The sequence below is a fragment of the Symphalangus syndactylus genome, chromosome 22, assembly GCF_028878055.3.
Source record: "Symphalangus syndactylus isolate Jambi chromosome 22, NHGRI_mSymSyn1-v2.1_pri, whole genome shotgun sequence".
Lineage (NCBI taxonomy): Eukaryota > Metazoa > Chordata > Mammalia > Primates > Hylobatidae > Symphalangus > Symphalangus syndactylus.
In genome coordinates, this window is record NC_072444.2 from 35,659,113 (window position 1) to 35,674,443 (window position 15,331).

Consider the following 15,331-nt stretch of genomic DNA (forward strand, 5'->3'; position numbering starts at 1 on the left):
CACCTTCCGAGGCTCAGCTTCTGCAGTGCCCTCACCCACACACTAATTTAGGAAGCAGGTTAGAGGGAGTCCAGGAGCCCAATTACCCCAGGGGTTTCTAGTTAGGGGCTTCCAGCAGTGCCAAGGGTTGGCTCTGCACACTTGGGCCAGTGAAAAGGCTACCCAACCGCCCCACACACCCTGGCTCCCCCCAGGCCCTTCCAGCCCTGGGTGCAGCCTCCTCCCAACCCTGTGCTCTGACACAGACGTGGGCCAATTATGTGTGCAGGCACACGCACCCACACGTACACGCACCCACGTGCACGCTGGAGAGCAGGCACATGCACCCACACACACGCGTACCCACATGCACACACACCCACATGTGCATGCCGGAGAGCAGGCACACGCACCCACACGCACACGCCAGAGAGCCTCCTGCCTCCACGGCCTCCCACAGTGCTCAGCAGTGTATACTCCCCACTCAGGGCCTCATCAGCCAGAAGGAGCCCTGTGCAGGGCCTGGCTCCATCCAGGGCCACCCAAGGGAGCTCCAAGTCTGCGCTCCCACCACAAAGCTGAGCAAGAAGCCAACGAACGGGCCAGGGCGCTGGTGAGGATGGACACAAGCAATGCTTTTAAAGTTTTCAGACTTTATTTCACAGCAATCGACACAGAAACGTACTAGAGTTAGTAACACAGCGCCCAGCCCCCCCGCCGCCCGCTTCATCGGGTCCTGCTCCTAGGAGGACTGGGCTGGGGCTGGGGATGGGGGTGGGGAAGGGACGGGACATTGCAGTTTAAGGCATTTCTGGCTTCGGAGCCATCCCTGCCACCCCTGCACCTGCCCCTTGACCTTGGTCAGACACTGGCTGGCCCCTGGTCATTCTGAGACAAGGACGACTTTCACTGATGCTGTGGGGAGGGTTTGCAGTGAGGCAGCCCTCAGCCACTCTCAGGCGAGACGGGAAAGATGAGACCCACCACTCCAGGGATCAAATAAAATCAACACATGAAGAACACAGCCGGTGGCCAGGCCCAGATACCCAGGCAGGTGGCAGAGGTCAACCCCATCCCACAGTGCGCTCCTCTCGATAGCCCCTCGAAGGGCCTGGGGTGGTGTGGCAGAGGGATACGGCCACGTCCAGGGTGGGCTGGGCAGGGCCAGCTGAGGGTCACGGCACCCAGACCGGCCCTGGTCTGGCCTCTGCTCCTCAGCAGCCCGGGGCTGGCGCAGGCAGCACGGGAGCAACGCAGAGCTGCCCAGCAGTAACATTGTTTCGAAGTCACAGTATTGGCACAGGAGGCCAAGGCAGGGCCCAGAGTACACACAGGAAGGAGCAGCTCAAATGGGGGCTAGGAAAGGCCCTGTGGGGTCGCCCGGAGGAAGGGCCCCATCAGACCTCAGCAGCACCTTCCTCTCTGGGACACAAGCCCCGCCAGACGGAGCGAGGGTGATTCAGGAGCCGGGGCTGCTTCCTGGCAGGGACACCGTGGGGCAGGCGCAGTGCAAGGCGGGGCTCAGCACCCTGAGGCAGGGGTGTGTGTCCTGAGGCTGCCGTCCACGCCGAGCCCTCCACGCTGCCACCTCACCTGTCCATCCCTTGGCACCAGGTCTGTCTGCAGCACGGCTGCCTGGACGGAAGGGAGGCCGGGCCAGCAGTCCCTCCGGCCAACACTCAGGCAAGAAAATCATATCAAAAAGCGACAAGTTTACAAAAATAGAAAATAATTACAGCAGGCGCGGGGCTCTGGTGCCAGCTCATGGGGTGGGGCAGGGCTGCAGCTCTGGCTTGGTGACGGCGTCCTCCAGCAGGTGCAGCGGGCGCCGGCCCACCACCACGTCCCGCAAGCAGCCCACGAAGCCTGTGCCGTAGGCCTTGGGCAGTGCTGGGCCCACGGGCAGCTCCGGCAGGCCCCCTGCAGCACAGACAGTGGGAGTCAGTGATGCTGATGGGCACCCCAATGAGCAGGTGACCAGCAGGAGGGCCACGCCTGGGCACCCGCCTCCAGGCCCCACAGCACTGGGAACTGCAGGGGCTACAGCGGAATAAGAGAGTCCAGCCCGCCGGCTCACATGCAGCCCTGGGAGAGCCCAGCCCGCCGGCTCACATGCAGCCCTGGGAGAGCCCAGCCTGCCGGCTCACATGCACCCTGACTCAAGGGCGGGCGCTGGGGGGTGGAGTCTGTCCCTCGGATATCATGAGACCTTTGGGCGTCCCTCTCCAGTCTCCCCCAAACACTCACCAAGCCACAGGGCTCCATCAGTGTCCAGCTGCGTGGCGCCCAGCGGGGAGGAGCCGGTCACGGGGGCCTCATTGCCCACCTGCAGGGAACCTTCCCTCTGCTCCCTGGGTGTGCAGGGAGGGGGAGACCATGAGGGCCCAGAGTTCCCCCTGCCTCCTCTAGACCATAAGCCCTGCATCCTTCCTATGCTCTGCAGGTGCCTCAGCCTGGGAAACCACCCAGGTGTCACCCCTGAGGGCAAGGATGAGGTGGCCTTGACCCCAAGGAGGGCACTGGGAGCCAAGGCCGGGGACATTCCTGCAGCTCAAGCTTTGCTGGAGGCGACGGCCAGGCTCGGACCGGAGCGACCCCCGGCAGGCTCTGGGCAGGGCCGGGATGCCTTTCAGACCTGGAAACTGATCACTGCTTCTCCTGCATCTTCTCGGCCCTTCCTCCTCCCACTGGCAGTGACCTTGGCTCAGGCAGCAAGGCGTATCCTCCCTGACCCCGGCCACAAGTGACTGGACACAGTCCAGCTGGGCAAGTCTGGGCAGCCCTTGCCACTGTTCTCAGCATGCTGGGTTCCCTACTCACCTATGTGCCACGACCCGCAACCAGCGGTTGGTGTTGACGGGCACGGTGGAACGCAGCACCATGGGCTGGGAGCCTAGGTTGTAGCTCAGCTGCAGGTGCCCGTCCACAATGGCCAGCGCCACGTAGTCCGCCCGCTCCGTGGCCTTGCCACTCCAGAGCACCAGCCCCTGCGTGGCCTCAGTGCGCAGGCTCAGTTCAAAGTGGTTGCTCTGCAGTGCCTTCTCGCTGGAGGGCAGAGGGCAGGTCAGGGCCTCTAGGAAGGTGGCAACAGGACGGGGTGGGGGAGGCAGGAGGACAAGGGCTCCAGCTGCAGAGGCCACAAGGGCTGTGACGGGACCCAGGGGGGGCTGGTGGGCAGACACCGACAGTGGGAGGGAGAAGAGGGATGGAGACGGGGGCAGCCTGGCAGAGAGAGATCAGAGAGAGGGGCGGGAGGACAGATGGGCCAGCCGGGGGTCTGCAGGCACTGCTGCCACGTGCTCACCTGTGAAGGGCCCCGGAATCCAGAGTTTCGGGGCTTAGAAGCAGGAAGAGAGGGAGGCGGGTGAGCAGGGGACAGGCGGGGCCAATGCAAACCCGTCTCAACACTGTGGGGTGCAAGGAGCAGGCACCCACAGAAGACATGCGTGACCTCGAGGATCATCGGCCCGCCCACCAAAGAGCCCAGCAGGGACACATACACATGCGTGTGCAGACACCGTGCAGACACGAGACACGTGAGGGCGCAGACATGAGACGTGAGGGCAGGGCAGACACGAGATGTGAGGGCAGACACGAGACACATGAGGGTGCAGACACGAGACATGTGAGGGTGCAGACATGAGACACGTGAGGGCGCAGACACGTGAGGGCGCAGACACCCGCGTGCAGACATGTGCACGTGAGGGTGCAGTCATGAGACACGTGAGGGCAGTCATCAGACACGTGAGGGCAGACACGAGACACGTGAGGGCGCAGACACCCACATGCAGACACCCACGTGCAGACAGCAGGGGAGCACGGTCAAGGCTGGGCGCAGAGATCAAGGAGGTAGGCATAGGGTGGTATGGAGTGGAGACCAAGGGCTCGGATGCCCCAGTACACACATGCATGTGTGCATGCATGCAAACCTATACACGGACACACACGCACCTGCATGTTCACACACATACACACATGTACATGAACACACACGGACACACCTGAATGCTCCCCACTTACACCTGTTCGCACACACACACATCTACATATCCCTCCATATATACACGCATATACACGGACCCATGCATACACTCGGACACACACCTGCATGTCTCCCTCATATACACACACACATGGACCCGTGCACACACACGGCTGGATATTCACACATACTTGCACATCCACCCCATATAGACACACACATATAGACACACCTGCATGTTCACACACACGGACGTGCACATGGGCACGAACATGCATGCATATGCGCACAGGTGTGTACAGCCTTAGTGGTGGGGGTTGGCTGTGGGGCGACCCTGCACTTCTGAGGCAGGAAACAGCCTCTTGCAGCCAAATAGCGCCAGACCCCCATCCTCCGCCACGGGGGATGGAAAGTTCCCCGGGGGCTCAGGACTGTGCTCCCCACCAGGAAGGATGGAGGAGTGGGAGAGGGAGCAGGTGGGGGCTGAGCTCTACTCACACGGGGATCTCATTGGCCAGTTCGCTTGGAAACAAAGAGACAGACAGTGAGAGGCGGGAGGACCGGGAGGTGAGAGGCGGGAGGACAAAGGTGGCAGCACCGGGCCGTCCCCTCCTGGCCTCGGAGCGAGGGTGTGTGGGGGTCTGGTGTCCCGCCCCGAGGGCACAGACGAGACTGGCAGCCAGCAGAGGATGGCACGTTACCTCTCGGTCACAGCATTGAGGTACTCGACGAAGGTCCGCCCGTCAAAGGCCAGGGCATCCACGTCCCCCGCCGACTTCTCCACCAGCCCTGTGAGATAGGCACGTGAGGGTGGGCCTCGTGGGCTCTGGGCCTGTCCAGCCTGTGTCCCCTGCCCTGTGCCAGGCTCACCCTTCTCGCAGCGTGGCCCTGAGAATCCCCCGGGACACAGGCACACATACGCAGCCTCCCTCGGGACGCAGGAGGCCCCATTGAGGCAGGGGTGGCCTGAGGCCCGGGTGCAGGGGTGATCTGCAAAGGATGTGACGTCCACCTGCCGCAGCACGTGCTCTGGGGTCAGCAGCTGGCGGCCTCCCAGGGAGACCTGCAGGGGCAGGGTGAGAGTCTCATCCCGCCTGCCACCCCGCCCACCCTGGAGGCCCTGGTGAGACGCCCCGCCCCCACATACCAGCTGGATGGCGCCGTTGAAGCCAGAGGACACGGCAGCAGCACGGGCCAGCTTGCTGAAGTCGGGAGCCCCCCCTACATAGAGCGGCTCCTTCAGGTTGAGGACGGTGTGTGGAACCTGTGGGGACAGCGGGTGAGGGGCTGTGCAGAGCCCACCACGGTGCAGACCCAGGGCCCAGGCACCTGCGCGCACCCGCCCCACCCGCCCACTGCCTATCTAGGGGCAGCGTTATCACACCGAAATGGCAGGGTCCTTGGTGGGGAAGGGGCTACCCTAGGGGTTGAGGCGCCAGAGACGGTGAGCGGATGAGAGGCCGACAGTACCTTGCGGGATTTCTGGCCTCCGAAGAGCGGGTGGGGTTGCAGAGCAAGAGCAGAGAGCAGGGAGGCAGAGGAGGCAGAGGACAGGGCAGGCGGCCAAGAGAACAGGACAGAGAAACAGCTCCGTGAGCACCGGCAGGGGCGGGGCTACCGCCCGAGGAGGAAGAGCAGGCGGCAGCGGGAGCCCCCTCACGGCCCAGGGCACTCACCGGGGACTCCCCCAACACACGGGGACCGTCGCCCACACGCAAGGCACCCTTGCGGCCGTTTCGCTCCAGTGAGACCCTGGTCCAGGCTCCCAGGGTGACTGGCTCCTTGCTCCTGGTGAAGAGGGGGCAGCGTGAGTGGGCTCTGGCCGCCACTGGCCACGAGACCACCCAGGGCCCGAGCGACCTGCTGGTGCCCCGGCCCCCAGCCAGTGCCCCAGGCCTCCCCGAGCCACCCTTGCCGGCCCACCTGATGACCGCTGCCCCCTTGCCCAGGTCGTAGCGGAACTCTAGGTGGCGGTCCTGCAGTGCCAGCGACACGAAGTCCCCCTTGCCGTCCGTCTTCTGCCCGTTGTAGAGCAGGAGGCCGCTGGGGCCTCGTGCCAGGAACACGACCTCCAGCACCATCTTCTCCCTGGGGTCATGGGGAGTTGGGGTGTCTCGCTGTCCCCTCCCCACAGGAGAGACGGAGGTGGGGGCCAGCCCTTCCCCCCACTCCTGCCCCACCAACCCCAGGTCCCGTGCAAAGGTGTGCAGGCCTCTCAGCTCCAGGTGGGAGAAGCCGTTGAAGTCAGCCAGGAAGGGCCCAGAGCCGTCCTGCCCCGAGGCTGTAGGGAGAGTCACCGAGGCCTCAGTCCTGACCCCCGGGGCCTCCTGCACCCCACGCCAGCCATGTGCAGAGCCTAACTCAAGACCCAAACTAGACTGAGCCGCATCCTGACTGCAATGCTACCTGGAACCTGTACCCGCCCAAACATTCGACCCCACCCCTACCCTCGGCTCTGAGAGCCCCATGCCCCCGACCTGTCTGGCAGAGGGTGCCCCCACGCCCCAGGGGGCACTCGCACTGGGCACCACCCTCGGGCAGCACATGGCAGGGTGCCGCGCCATGGCAGGGGTTGGGCTGGCAGGGGCTCTTCTTGTCGGCACAGGTTGGTCCTGGATGGAGGAAGACGGGACCAAGGTCCCAGGAGGCGTCGGTTGGGTACCGCCCACAGGCCCCGGGGTCCCACTCCCACCCGCCCCAGCCCCACCCTCACCGACGCGGCTGGGCGGGCACTGGCAGTGGAACCTTCCAGCCTCCAGGGCCTGGCACGGGGCCCCGCCACGGCAGGGGTTGGGCAGGCAGGGATGGTCCCCGCACTCGCCCACGCCGGAGCCTCGGGTGGCAGCCCCCGGCCCAATGCCAAGCTCCAGGCGCTGGTTGTTGACGTCCAGCAAACGGATGCACCCCCTCAGGCCGGCGCCCACGAAGGTCTGCTCCAGCACCCTGCCACCAGGAGGTACACTGGGTCAGGGCTCAGGGGCCACAGGCAAAGCCACCTCGCACACCGGGACCCCAAAGGGCCGGGGTCAGGGTCGGGGCCACACCACCCTCCAGGGTACTCACACAGCAGCCTGGTCCTCGGGTACGCCGCCCACAAAGAGGTCTGTGTCCAGGTTGAGGCCGTCGGTGCCACTGGGGCTCTCGCCCAGAACAGGGGTCTCACCATCCACCGAGAGGGTGCCCCGGCGCCAATGCCGCGACAGCTCCAGGCGGTGCCACTGGCCTGGCTCTACCCGCACAGCACTGGTCAGCACCGCGGGTCCCGAACCTGTGTCAAACCTGAGGGCGGGAGCAGGTGCTCAGGACCATCGCCCAGCCCCGGCCCCACCCCGCCCACCTGAGCTGCCCTGGCCCTGCCCCCACCCCGCCCACCTGAGCTGCACACGGCCATCTAGCAGCGCCAACGCCAGGAAGTCCTTGCCCCGGGCGTTGCCATTGTACAGCAGCAGCCCCTGAGGCTCCAGTGCCCGGAATTCCAGCGCCAGGCGCAGCGTGTGGTAGGCGCGGAGGGTGGGGAAGGCCAGGAAGGAGCGGCCCTCGAAGGCCGGCACAGGGGCGCCAAGCACTGCAAAGGGCGACCGGGAGGGCTGGCTGGAAAAGCTCCGAGGATTCCCCACTTTTATCCCTGAAACCGCCCCCTGCTTTTTTATTTTTTTTTTGAGACGGAGTTTTGCTCTTTTTGCCCAGGCTGGAGTGCAGTGGTGCGATCCTGGCTCACTGCAACCTCCGCCTCCCGGGTTCAAGCGATTCTCCTGCCTCAGCCTCACGAGGTGGCATTACAGGCACCTACCAACACGCCCAGCTCATTTTGTATTTTTAGTAGAGACTGAGTTTCTCCATGTTGGTCAGGCTGGTCTTTGAACTCCCGACCTCAGGTGATCCGCCTGTCTCAACCTCCCAAAGTGCTGGGATTACAGGCGTGAGCCACCGCGCCTGGCCGTAACCCCGCCTTAATCCAGGCTCCTGCCCCCAACTCAAAGCCTGATGGTGGCTTAGCCCCACCCCTAATCCTTGCCCTGACCCCGCTGCCTCCCCGCCCTCCCCTGCGGTGGACGGCCTTACCCTTCTCACAGATGGCGCCTCCCCTGCCTGCCGGGCAGCTGCAGGTGAAGCCCCTGCCCAAGGCCCAGTCCTGGCAGGTGCCCCCGTGGAAGCAGGGCTGTGAGTCACAGGGCTTTGGAGGCTGCTGGGGGGCCGGAGGCCAACGTCCGGGCACACGGCTGGGGGCAGTGGTGGGGGGCCGACGTGTGGTGGGGGCTGCCGTGGTCTTGGCAACGGGCTGGCTTGTGTGACTGGGGTGCAGGGCCCGAGGGGTCCCAGCAGAGGACGGCAGGTGCGACGCAGTGGTGGCTCTGGCCGTGGCTACGGCAGCAATGGCTCCTGATGTGGTCCCCATGAAAAACGCAGGGAACCAGTCTGCCGGCACACGGAGCTGTTAGGGTTTCCCGAGGGCAGGGCCAGGAAGGGGTGAGGGGCAGGGGCAGAAGAGGGGGCAGGTAGGCTGTGGCTTGTGGCCTGGCGCTCACCAAAGTCCATAAATCGCACGTGCTCCTGCAGCGGCCGCCTCACCCCCAAGGACCGGCGCCTGGACACCTGGATCTGCCAGAGCAGGGCCCGGGCCACGTCGGGTGCCCTGAAGGCTGTGGCTGGGGAGGAGGGAGCTCTGAGCATGACAGAGGCCCAGGCATCCCCCACCCATTGCCTCCCAGGAAGGGTCCGGGGTGGGGGTCTCACTGGGGTCAAAGTGCACATCCACAATGGCACGGACGGATTTGCCGGGTCCCAGGTCCCGCAAGCGAACACTCCGAAAATCCTTCTTGACGTCTGAATTCCGGAAGAGGTCGTCCAGCTGTGGCAGGGGGTAGGCAAGGACTTGGGGGGCTGCCCAAGCCGGGCTGCCCTGGTGCTGCTCTGGGTATCTGGGGAGGAAGGCCAGTGGGTGTGTGGGGCCTGCGCCCCCCATCTTACGGTGCTCTCAATGCTCCTGGCTGTCTCCCCGAACAGCTCTGACTTGGGGTCAGCCATCTCTGGCGTGTAGAATAGCTCCTGGCCCTCGACGCCCTCCAGCTCCAGGACGCCCTGGAACACCTTGGTGGCTGTGAGGGAGGTGCAGTGAGGCCCTGCCTGGCATCTGCCTGGCATCCAGGCTGGCCCGGGCACAGGCCCCAGCAGCAAGCCACGCGGGTGCATGGGAAGGTGGATGTTAGTCAGATGGTCATGAGGTTAGTGGGGACCCCAGGGTGGGGCTGGTGTCGGTTACCAGGAGGACTCCTCGGAGCAGTGTGCCACGCCGGCTTGCAACGAGAGAGACGGGTTAGGCGTGGGGTCCCCGGCACGCACGTGTTTGAGGGGGCCGAGTCCCAAGACCATAACCCCCGGCACTGACCTGCTGCCCAGGCGAGGGGGCAGCACCTCGGCCGAGCCCAGGCTGATTCTCACACTCCCCTCGCCCAGCCGCCCACTCACCAGGGCAGTTGGAGCCCTCTGCATCCAGCGAGGGCGTCTTCCCATCAGAGCAGCAGCCCAGCGCAGAGTTGTAGCAGGAAGCCCTCTCCATGGGTGGCCCAGGGGTGGCCACGCTGCTGCCCTCGAAGGGCTCAAGCCCTGGGGAGACACACTCTGAGCCCAGGCTCTAGTGGAACCTCTCGGCGCCTGCCCACCCACCCCAAGTCCTTGATCCCTGCTCACCCCCAGAGCCACCCCCACTGGCCTCCTGGTCCCCGCTCAGTTCCTCATCGCCACTTCCATCAGTGCTGCCAGATTCACCAAAGGCAGACGCCACCAGGCTGGGTGCAGGGGAGGGTGCCGTTGGGGGCACGGTCAGCATGGGCCACACGGTGGTCCTAGGGATGCTGGCGGTGGTCCGAGGTAGTGATGAGGACGGAGGGGTGGCCTGGCTGTGTGCGGTGCTGCTGGGGGCCAGGGGGAGGGCGCCGGGGGGGGCCGGCAGTGCCTGGCTCAGGAGGAGCCCTGGGGTGCTCAGAGTCACGGAGGCAGATGTCGGGTGAGTGCTGGGAGCGACAGCCTCTGCAAGGAGAGGGAGGTTGGCGGGGGGACCAGTTGGGACAGGGTCAGGTGGCTCAGGGCGGGTGGGGCTGGATTTAGGGCAGCGTCAGGCCTTCCTGGTCAGTTCTGGGGCAGTGGCCGTCAGGCCTCACCCTGGCACGGGCCCAGGCTCTGGATAGAGATTTGCAGGCCCTGGCGGCAGGCGATGGTCTTCAGCTGACACTCGTTGCCGTATGTGACTCCATCTGACCCACAGACCTGGGGCAGAGAACAAGCATGCTCACGGGGAGGCCTCCTCCCCACTCCCCGTCACATTCCACACTCCTCACCTTGGTAGCATTGGCCTCTGGACAGGTGAGCATCGGGCAGACACAGTGGGCTGAGCCAGACTCCTCCACGCACAGCGCACCAAACTCACAGCGCGTCTCCGCACAGGTTGCAGGCGCAGAAGCATCTGGGGCACAGGCATGGGAAACCTCTGTGGCTCAGGCGGCCCCACCCCACCCCATGAAGCCGCAGGGTAGCGTTGGCCCTCACTCACCAGCTTCACAGCCCGCGGGGCCCAGGACACGGCCGTCTGGACACTGCCCACACTTGGGTCCAGCCACCCCGGGCTTACACGAGCACAGCCCCGTCATCTGTTCACAGTCATCCCGCACAGCGCCTTGGGGATCACAGCTGCAGGCTTTGGGGGAAATCGGGGAGGAATCTGATGTTCGCACCTGGACAGGCTTCCCCACCTCCTCCAGAGCCTGGTCCCCAACCCTGGCTCTGCCCAGCCCCCAGCCAGGTGTGGGTCAGGCCAAGGCCTGGGCAGGTGAGGAGGGGCACAGTGATGGGGGTGGACAGGTAGGCGGGCATAGCCAGTGGCCAGTCCTGGGTCCTGTCACTCACGCGTACAGCCACTCCGGCCATCGGTGACGATGCCTCGAAAGTTCCAGAAGCCAGGCTCACAGCGGTCACACCTGAGGCCCCCCACACCTGGGCGGCAGGAGCACTGGCCTGTGGCTGGGTCACAGGTGCCGCCGTAGGAGCCGTGGGGGTTGCACTGGCAGGCACCTGCAAGGCCAGGGCAGGACGAGGTCATGTGGCCGCACAGCCGCACCCGGCCCGGGGTCAGGGCTGAGCTCTGCTACTCACTGGGGCAGCCAGCCAGGCCCACGCCCCGGGCTGTGGTGATATTGTCCTGGCAGCAGCCGTAGGGCGTCTGGGCACAGTGTGAGGGGGCCACAGGCGGCAGCGGGGCGAAGGTGGGGCCTGCAGGGAAGGGTATGGGACTCAGATTTCATGCAGTACTGGACACCCACTCTGGGCCCAGCCACTCTGCCTCCACCTACCCCCACCGTCACCACTCAGCCCTCCCGATCCCAGCTCCCAGAGGAGCCTGGGGCTGAGGACACAGGTGAGGGTCCCACATTGTACGCAAGGACATGTCTGTAAATGCAGGTCCACAAACACACAACACACAGAGCATCCAAAGATCACGGACACGCAGCTGTGTGCACACACACACACAGCTGTGCACACGCAAATGAGCATCTTTGCAAATCGAAAAACAGACATCTGAAGACGTCAGCATGCATTCTCACCCACACTCCTCCAAACCGTACAGTTAACGCCCCCTGCAGACACACATCTGTGTACGTGCATAACACACACCGGGCACAACTTTTACCTAATCAACGTGATACATTGACTGGACTGACATATGCAGAGAAAGTGCCCACAGGGTGGAGCCCCGCATGGTTCATGCTGCCTCCCAGCACTGAGGCCTGGCCTGGTGCACGTCCACTGACTGAGGGACACATACGCCCACACACGCAGCTGCACAAATGTGCACATGCACCAACACTGGACGATGCTCACTTACAACACGATACACACGTCCACGAGGGCCCACGCAGCACACAGGCACGCCCACATGCCAGACGCGGAAACCTAGACGCCGCCGTGCCTGTGCCTAAGACCCCACGTGCAGCCGGCTCACCTCGGCAGGCTCCCTGGGCCGCTATGTAGAGCTCTTGCTGTGACTCGCACCTGGCCTTCTTCAGCTCACACTCGGTGCTGTAGGTGACCCCATCTGAGCCGCACACCTGGAGGGTGGTGTCAGTGTGAGCGGCCGCAGCCTCGTCCCCGCCGCCCGCCGAGAGCCAGGGGTACGGGGCTCACCGGGCTGCCCGGGACACTCTGGCAGCTGAAGTCACAGACACACGGCCCGTCCTCCGAGTCCTCGTCCCAGATGCCACCACGCTGCCGGCACAGCTCCTGCTCACAGTCACCGTCCTCCCCAGAGCCAGAGCCTCCGGAGCCGCACTCGGCTGCGGGGAAGGGGAGCAGGGTCACCCAGGACCTTCTTGCCAAGGCCGGAGCCCAGCAGTTCTCGCCAGCGTCCCCCGGCCTACCCTGCTCGCACGGCCCTGCCCGGGCCTCCTCGATCTGTGTCTGCTGCTGGCAGGCGGCTTCCCGTAGCTCGCAGGCACTGCCATAGGTGACACCGTCGCTGCCACACACGGGGCCGGGTGGGGGGTGCTCACACCGGGGACATACACACTGCCCTGCCAAGCACACAGCCCCAAAGGCACACACGGCACCTCCACAGGTCTCTGCAGGAGACAGAGCCAGGCAGGGGTCGGCAGGCCCAGGCTGAGGGAGGCACAAGATCCTGGCCCGCCCGGCCCCACGGCCTCACTCACCGCAGGGTCCAGCTGAGGCCACGTGCAGGCTGATCTGGCGTGTGCAGGCGTGCACCTGCAGCATGCACTCGCTGGGGTACGTGTGCCCGTCGGAACCACACACGGGCTGGGCCAGAGCCACGCATTCAGAGGGGCACACGCAGCGCCCGGTCTCGGCCTCACACAGAGCTCCAAAGAGGCACTGCCCGCAGCGGTCTGGGGAGGGGCTTCCATCACCATGGCGACCGGGAACCTCCCTCTCCCCGACCCCCACCAGACCCCTCACCCGCCACTGACCACAGGGTCCTTTGCGCGCCACCTGGATCTCCCGCCCGAGGGTACAGGCTGTGGCCTCCAGCTCGCACGCGCTGCCGTATGTGACACCGTCGCTGCCACACACAGGATCGTAGAGGCTCGAGCACACCTGCGGGCATTCACACGCTGCCTGCCCGTTCTTCACAGCACATGTCGCCCCGAATGCACACTGCACCCCGAGGCACGGGGACGGGGCCTGGTCTGGGGAGGACACAGGTGCTCAGTGGGCCCACAAGCCCCCCCTCAGCTGCAGGCAAAGCCCCCAGCCCCACGCAGCAGTCCCTCTCCCAGGGAGGGGATGGTGGAGGAAGAGAGAACACAGGAGAAGGGCCAAATGCACAGCAGACACGGCAGAGAAAGGGACAGACACGCGGCAGAGGCGAGCGGAACACACACCCAGGAGTCCCCGGTGGCTGTGGGCGGGGCTGCCCCCAAGCTTGGGGCTTCCTGACTGTCCACAGCAGGCTATGGGAGGGCCAGGCTTCCCCAGCCTGCCCAGGCCACTGACCCCTGACCACCAGCATCCCCAGGACACCCATGCATGTGGGGGGCTTTCTGTGGGTGGGAGGAGCCTGCACCCCAGAGTCACACCCAGGGCTGCACGGGGGAGAAGGTGTCTGTCCACTTGCTCTGAGGACCACAAGGCCAGGCAGCAGCAAGCCACCCCCCCTGCTGCACCGGGGGCAGACCTCGGGCTGCGGGCTCCTGGCGGGCAGGCACGGCACCTCATCCTGCCAGCAGGTCAGGCTGGAAGACACAAGAGGCGGAGCCGACAGGGAAGAAGAGACCAAAGAGAAGAGACAGACGCAGAGAGAAAGACCAGAAGATGGGCGAACTGACCAAGACGAACACAGGCAGGCAGAGCCACGGCAGCCAGGCCTGCCGGGACACGACGGCCACTGCCTCCCCCTGGCCCTTCAAGTCCTGACACTGCCTCCAAAAGGGCCGGTGGCTGCCCATGTCCCAAGAGTGAGGACCCTGGTGTTATGTCCAGCCTGCCCACCCCAACAGTCTGTGCTTACAGTGTGGAGACACGCGGACAGGCCAGAGGACTCCCAGGGAGGGCATGGCTGAGGGCAGGGACCAGGGAGCCCGGACAAGGCCCCACCTCTGCCTCACCAGCCCCCAGGTATTCAGGTACCCTCCACACACAGCCTCCACCCTCCCCAGAGCCTTCCCAGAGGGACCGGCCCACTCCCAGGACCCCAAGAGGAGCGTGATGAATGAAGATGGCACGTGATGTCCAGGCAGGGACTGACGCAGGAGTAGCCCACCCCGCCTGGCCTCCACCCCGGGGCGCTCACCACACGGGCCCTGGTGCTTGCTGGGGATGGCACGCTGCTGCCGGCACTCGGCCTGCTGCCGCCAGCAATCACTGTCATATGTACGCCCGTCCTGGGCACACACGGGCCTGTAGGCCCCGTCACAGATGACGCGGTCGCAGGAGCAGCGGGGACGGCCACGGCGGGACAGGCACACGGCATTGAACTGGCAGGGCTCTGGGCACTGGTCTAGGGCACAGGGATGAGGGGATCATGGGGAGGCCGGAGCACCCTCCATCCCTGCCCTGGGATGTGCAGGGAGCAGGCGGCCCTTCTAGAGGGGAGCCGCCCACCTCGACCCTAGCACAGGCCGGAGCCTGCCCTCTGGGGAGCCGCCAACCTCGACCCTGGCACAGGCCAGAGCCCGCCCCGGGGGAGCCGCTCACCTCGACCCTGGCACTGGCCGGAGCGCACTTTCTGTAGGAGGAGACCCCGGGCGGCCCCCGATCGGCCCATGACACAGTCGTTTTCGTAGGTGACTCCGTCGTCCCCACACACTGGCGCCTGCCGGGCAGGGCAGCTCTCGGGCCGTAGGAGCATCTCAGGGCGCCGCGTGCGCGGGTTCACACGGCAGCTGCGGCTCGGGTCAGGGAGGGCGCCCTGACAGGGGTCTGGGGGTCGAGGGCAGGAGTCAGGACGCTGTCGCCGCGCGCCCACAGAGGTCGAGCCGTGCGCCCGCCGCCGCGCTCACCACAAGGGCCGTCGAACTTCTTGAAGACATTCTCCTGGCGGGCGCAGGCGCGGCGCAGGAGCTGGCATTCACCGGGGTAGTCGGCGCCGTCGCTGCCGCACACGGTCCCCTCGGGGGCGCCACGGCAGGTCGCGGGGCACAGGCACGAGGCCGTCAGCCCGTCGGCCGAGCGCGCACAGGTGCTGCCGAAGCTGCAGGTCACGTTGGAGCAGGGGTCCCGCGAGCCTGCGTGCGGGACTTGCCGGTCAGACGGGCCGTCCCCTCCCCGCCCCGCCCCTCCCCGACCCGCTTCGCCCCCAGGCCCCTCCAAGCCCCGCAGGCCCCGCCCCTGCCCCGCCCCACTGGCCCCTCCCAGCCCCGCTCC

At 65.7% G+C, this 15,331-nt stretch overlaps 1 protein-coding gene across 4 annotated transcripts in view; it reads right to left on the reverse strand.

The window, feature by feature from the left end:
* Window positions 1-615: 615 nt before the first annotated feature.
* AGRN (agrin) overlaps window positions 616-15,331 on the reverse strand; it is a 38,013-nt gene continuing 23,297 nt past the window's right edge. The window contains exons 5-39 of one of the 4 annotated variants that reach the window (XM_055261446.2): window positions 14,968-15,192; window positions 14,663-14,887; window positions 14,259-14,465; window positions 12,937-13,155; window positions 12,661-12,855; window positions 12,370-12,570; window positions 12,137-12,285; window positions 11,955-12,060; window positions 11,108-11,224; window positions 10,862-11,026; window positions 10,509-10,652; window positions 10,297-10,421; window positions 10,120-10,225; window positions 9,650-9,988; window positions 9,428-9,565; window positions 8,930-9,057; window positions 8,696-8,810; window positions 8,488-8,607; window positions 8,024-8,377; window positions 7,334-7,526; window positions 7,025-7,240; window positions 6,675-6,904; window positions 6,439-6,573; window positions 6,146-6,242; window positions 5,885-6,049; window positions 5,638-5,749; window positions 5,432-5,443; window positions 5,109-5,225; window positions 4,832-5,024; window positions 4,663-4,750; window positions 4,460-4,483; window positions 3,284-3,316; window positions 2,800-3,024; window positions 2,227-2,330; window positions 616-1,899 (exon numbers count right to left, since the gene is read on the reverse strand). In XM_055261446.2, the coding sequence (XP_055117421.1) occupies window positions 1,742-1,899; window positions 2,227-2,330; window positions 2,800-3,024; window positions 3,284-3,316; window positions 4,460-4,483; window positions 4,663-4,750; window positions 4,832-5,024; window positions 5,109-5,225; window positions 5,432-5,443; window positions 5,638-5,749; window positions 5,885-6,049; window positions 6,146-6,242; window positions 6,439-6,573; window positions 6,675-6,904; window positions 7,025-7,240; window positions 7,334-7,526; window positions 8,024-8,377; window positions 8,488-8,607; window positions 8,696-8,810; window positions 8,930-9,057; window positions 9,428-9,565; window positions 9,650-9,988; window positions 10,120-10,225; window positions 10,297-10,421; window positions 10,509-10,652; window positions 10,862-11,026; window positions 11,108-11,224; window positions 11,955-12,060; window positions 12,137-12,285; window positions 12,370-12,570; window positions 12,661-12,855; window positions 12,937-13,155; window positions 14,259-14,465; window positions 14,663-14,887; window positions 14,968-15,192 (5,480 nt within the window). In that variant the 3' untranslated portion in view covers window positions 616-1,741. Of the gene's footprint in view, window positions 1,900-2,226; window positions 2,331-2,799; window positions 3,025-3,283; window positions 3,317-4,459; window positions 4,484-4,662; window positions 4,751-4,831; window positions 5,025-5,108; window positions 5,226-5,380; window positions 5,444-5,637; window positions 5,750-5,884; window positions 6,050-6,145; window positions 6,243-6,438; window positions 6,574-6,674; window positions 6,905-7,024; window positions 7,241-7,333; window positions 7,527-8,023; window positions 8,378-8,487; window positions 8,608-8,695; window positions 8,811-8,929; window positions 9,058-9,427; window positions 9,566-9,649; window positions 9,989-10,119; window positions 10,226-10,296; window positions 10,422-10,508; window positions 10,653-10,861; window positions 11,027-11,107; window positions 11,225-11,954; window positions 12,061-12,136; window positions 12,286-12,369; window positions 12,571-12,660; window positions 12,856-12,936; window positions 13,156-14,258; window positions 14,466-14,662; window positions 14,888-14,967; window positions 15,193-15,331 lie in introns of all 4 variants that reach the window. The other 3 variants (XM_055261448.2, XM_055261449.2, XM_055261447.2) reach the window with 3 other exon arrangements.